Source organism: Apodemus sylvaticus, chromosome 3 (genome assembly GCF_947179515.1).
Source record: "Apodemus sylvaticus chromosome 3, mApoSyl1.1, whole genome shotgun sequence".
Classification (NCBI taxonomy): Eukaryota; Metazoa; Chordata; class Mammalia; order Rodentia; family Muridae; genus Apodemus; species Apodemus sylvaticus.
Window position 1 is genome coordinate 141,001,247 of NC_067474.1, and position 3,318 is coordinate 141,004,564.

At 56.1% G+C, this 3,318-nt stretch overlaps 1 protein-coding gene across 1 annotated transcript; it reads right to left on the reverse strand.

Moving 5' to 3' along the window:
• Window positions 1-437: 437 nt before the first annotated feature.
• Gja4 (gap junction protein alpha 4) lies at window positions 438-3,074 on the reverse strand. Its single transcript, XM_052177409.1, has 2 exons — window positions 2,956-3,074; window positions 438-2,011 (listed from the first exon to the last, which is right to left on the reverse strand). Exon 2 carries the CDS (start codon window positions 1,992-1,994, stop codon window positions 993-995), a length of 1,002 nt encoding a protein of 333 aa, XP_052033369.1. The 5' UTR covers window positions 1,995-2,011; window positions 2,956-3,074; the 3' UTR covers window positions 438-992.
• Between the last annotated feature and the right edge of the window lie 244 nt (window positions 3,075-3,318).

Below are 3,318 nucleotides of genomic sequence, written 5' to 3' on the forward strand. Positions count from 1 at the left end.
CACCTGGGACACATTTTCGTTAGACTATGACAGCCTTGGTGACAGGTACACTTGGGAGCAAAATGTTTACTCAGGAGGCACATTGCAGGGAACAGCAGGCTGGGGTACCAGATGGGCATGGGACAGGATAGGAAGAGACGCTGACTGTCTGGGCCGATTAATGGGCAGCTGATTAGCAGGACACTGGATAGGATGTGGGAATGGGTGAGAAGGCCCTAGTACCTGGGGTGTTTCCAAAGGGAGAGTCGTGGGACTTGGTGTTGAGGGAAAGGATTTGAGTCTGAGGTCTTAGGGTGCTATCTGGAGCTGGGTTGTAGAGAACTAGAAAGAAATGAAGTCTGTGCAAAATAACTGCCTCGCACCTTGCCCCTGACTTCCCCTCACCCCCGCCCCCACCCCCACCCCATCCCCACATTCATGACGACATCAGAGCACACTTGACTTATGATAGAGTCCTGTTTATTTGAAGATCATAAACAGTGAACTAGGAGTGAGAGAAACAAGACACCAACCAGTTCCCCTGGAAAGACCAGATCCAGCGCAGGCTGTGTCTGTCTGTCTGTCTGTCCAGGTGATGAAGCTGGGCCAGCAGCCTGCATCGGTGCCTTTTCCCAGAAGAAGTGGGGGTGATGAAAACCCAGGGTGCAGTGGCCTGTCCGATAGGGGAGGCTCGAAAGTCAACCTGGCTCTGGGTCCCTCTGCATCAGGTGAAAAGGATCAGAAGGTTCATGTCACACTCAGCCCAGAGCACCCCCACCTGCTGCAACCAAGTCTGGGTAGAGTCACATTCTGGAAAGAAGCCGTGTCCTTTGGCCATCACAAAGGCTCCAGGTATTCCAGAACCACTTGTGATCAGGTCTTCTGCCCAGGGAATGTCCAACTCCCTGGCCCAGTTGTCTCTGAGGTGCCTTTGAGGAGTGGGTCACCCAAGAGGCATCCAAGGTACACTGGTCCACAGGACAGCTCTGTCGAGTGACATAAGGCCCAGATGCCTACACATACTGCTTCTTGGATGCAGAGCTGTTGGGGCGGCTGGGGGACTTTCGGCCACCCTGGGGGGCTGCGTTTACAAATGGGGGAGGTCTGGAAGAGGTGAGTCTCTCCTCTGTGGTCAAGTTGGCCCAGTTCTGCTCAGTGGATGAGAGCCCATTGTAGGTGGGACATGGTGGGGACGAGGGTCCCTCGCCCATGGGGAGGTAGAAGAACACCTGTTCAGGGTAAGGGTCTGAGGCACTGCCCTGGGCTGGGCGGGTGTCATGGTCCCTTCGTGCCTTTATCTCCCGGCCGACACACCGACACAGCAGGTGTACCAGCTCCAGCAGGTTAAGCACCAAGGATATGACTCCTACCACCAGCATGAAGATGATGAAGATGGTCTTCTCAGTGGGCCGAGAGACATAGCAGTCCACAATGTGTGGGCAGGGCGCGCGCTGGCACACAAACACCGGCTCCATGGTCCAGCCGTAGAGGCGCCACTGGCCATAGAGGAAGCCTGCCTCCAACACACTCTTGCACAGCACACTGACCACGTAGGTACCCATGAGCGCCCCGCGAATCCGAAGACGACCGTCCTCTGCCACCGAGATCTTGGCCATCTGATGTTCTATGGCAGCCAGTGCCTGCTCGACATGCAGGTCCTTCGATGGCAGCGCCCGAAGCTCTCCCTCCTTCTGCCGCAATCGCTCTTCCCGCCGAGACAGGTAGATGACGTGGCCCAGGTAGATGAGGGTGGGTGTGCTGACGAAGAGGAACTGCAGCACCCAGTATCGGATGTGGGAGATGGGGAACGCCTGGTCATAGCAGACGTTGGTGCAACCCGGCTGGGCTGTGTTACACTCAAAATCCGACTGCTCGTCGCCCCACACAGACTCGCCGGCCAGGCCCAGGATGAGGATGCGGAAGATGAAGAGAACCGTTAACCAGATCTTGCCCACCACGGTCGAGTGCTCCTGGACCTGATCTAGCAGCTTCTCCAGGAAGCCCCAGTCGCCCATGTTTCCAGGGCCTCTCTCTGCAGGGACACAGGGGTCAGAGGACCATCAGCAGGGAAGCACAATGCCTTTCTCAGCTACCCCTAGATGCAGCCCATGGGCTGCCAAACCTTGGGAGGGAGGTTGGTCCACCAGTGCTAGGGTCCCCATCTAATCACACATTGTGCTTTCTTTCACAGGCCAGTGCCCCAGGGTGACCACAGCCCAAAGGCGTCTGGATTGAACAGAGGTTCCTATGGAAACAGAACAGTTGAGGAACTTATCCAAGGTCACACAGTTGTGCCATGCCCTTCCTCCCTTTTTGTTCAAGGCTGGCAACCCCCAAGATAGCAGGGGTGGGGAAAGATGGTTATTAGGGGCGGGGGTCCCCTGTTCCCATCTTTCACGCCTCATCTACAATGTGAGGACCTCAATTTAATCGTTGCACTTGCCTGTGAGGCTGGGGGTGGGGTAGGGGTCAGGGCATTTGGTCCACCTGGCTACAGAAAGGACCACCTGCGATTTTAGTGGGTACACCTGCTCCTGTCTTGCCTCACTGCCCTCCACAGCTGTTGCGGCCATTCTAGACCCTTGAAAGGGATGGCCATGGCTGGGTGGAGGTCTGAACGTTTCCACAACATTTTATGGTGTGTGTGAAAAGGTGGGTAATGTAATATGTGTGTGGGTGCTTTTCCTAGAAGTAAAGCAGGTACTAGCAGACCAAATTCAAATACTGCTTTCTTCTCACCACCTGGGGATTTGGATTAGTAATCTCTCCGGCGCCTCAGTCCCTCTTTAAGGGTTCAATGAAAAAAAGAGGGAAGGGAGTCAAGCACAAGAGCCTGGCTAAAGACAAGCTAGGTGAGAGCCGCTGGTGGCTTCAGTCATGCCTGGCGCCCCGGGGCAAGCAAGCCTCAGCTCCCCTCCTACCCCGCCCCACTCTCCCGCAGTGGAGTGAACCGTTTCCCCTGCTCCCCCAACTCACCGCCTGCTTGCCGCCCGGCTGGCCCAGGTAGAGGGGACGACCGTGGCCGAAGCTGCGCCTGCGGGAATCCTGCAGGACCGCGCCTCCCGCAGGACGCCTTAAATAGCGCGCAGCTGCGGGTTTAGGGCAGGAAACGCCAGCCAGAGGGCTCTGGGGAGCAGGGAGGCGGGGACTGGGAGGGACAGACTCCCAGGACCCGCCCAGATTGTGCTTCTTAGGTTGCGGGGAGAAGGAAGCTGTCTTGTTTCTCTGCTCTGATTCCTCTGGTATCCCAGACTTTCCCCAGGTCCAGTGCACACCCCCTCCCATATCAGCAACAGGATTTGAAAGTCTTTTTTTTTAATATTTATTTATTTATTTATC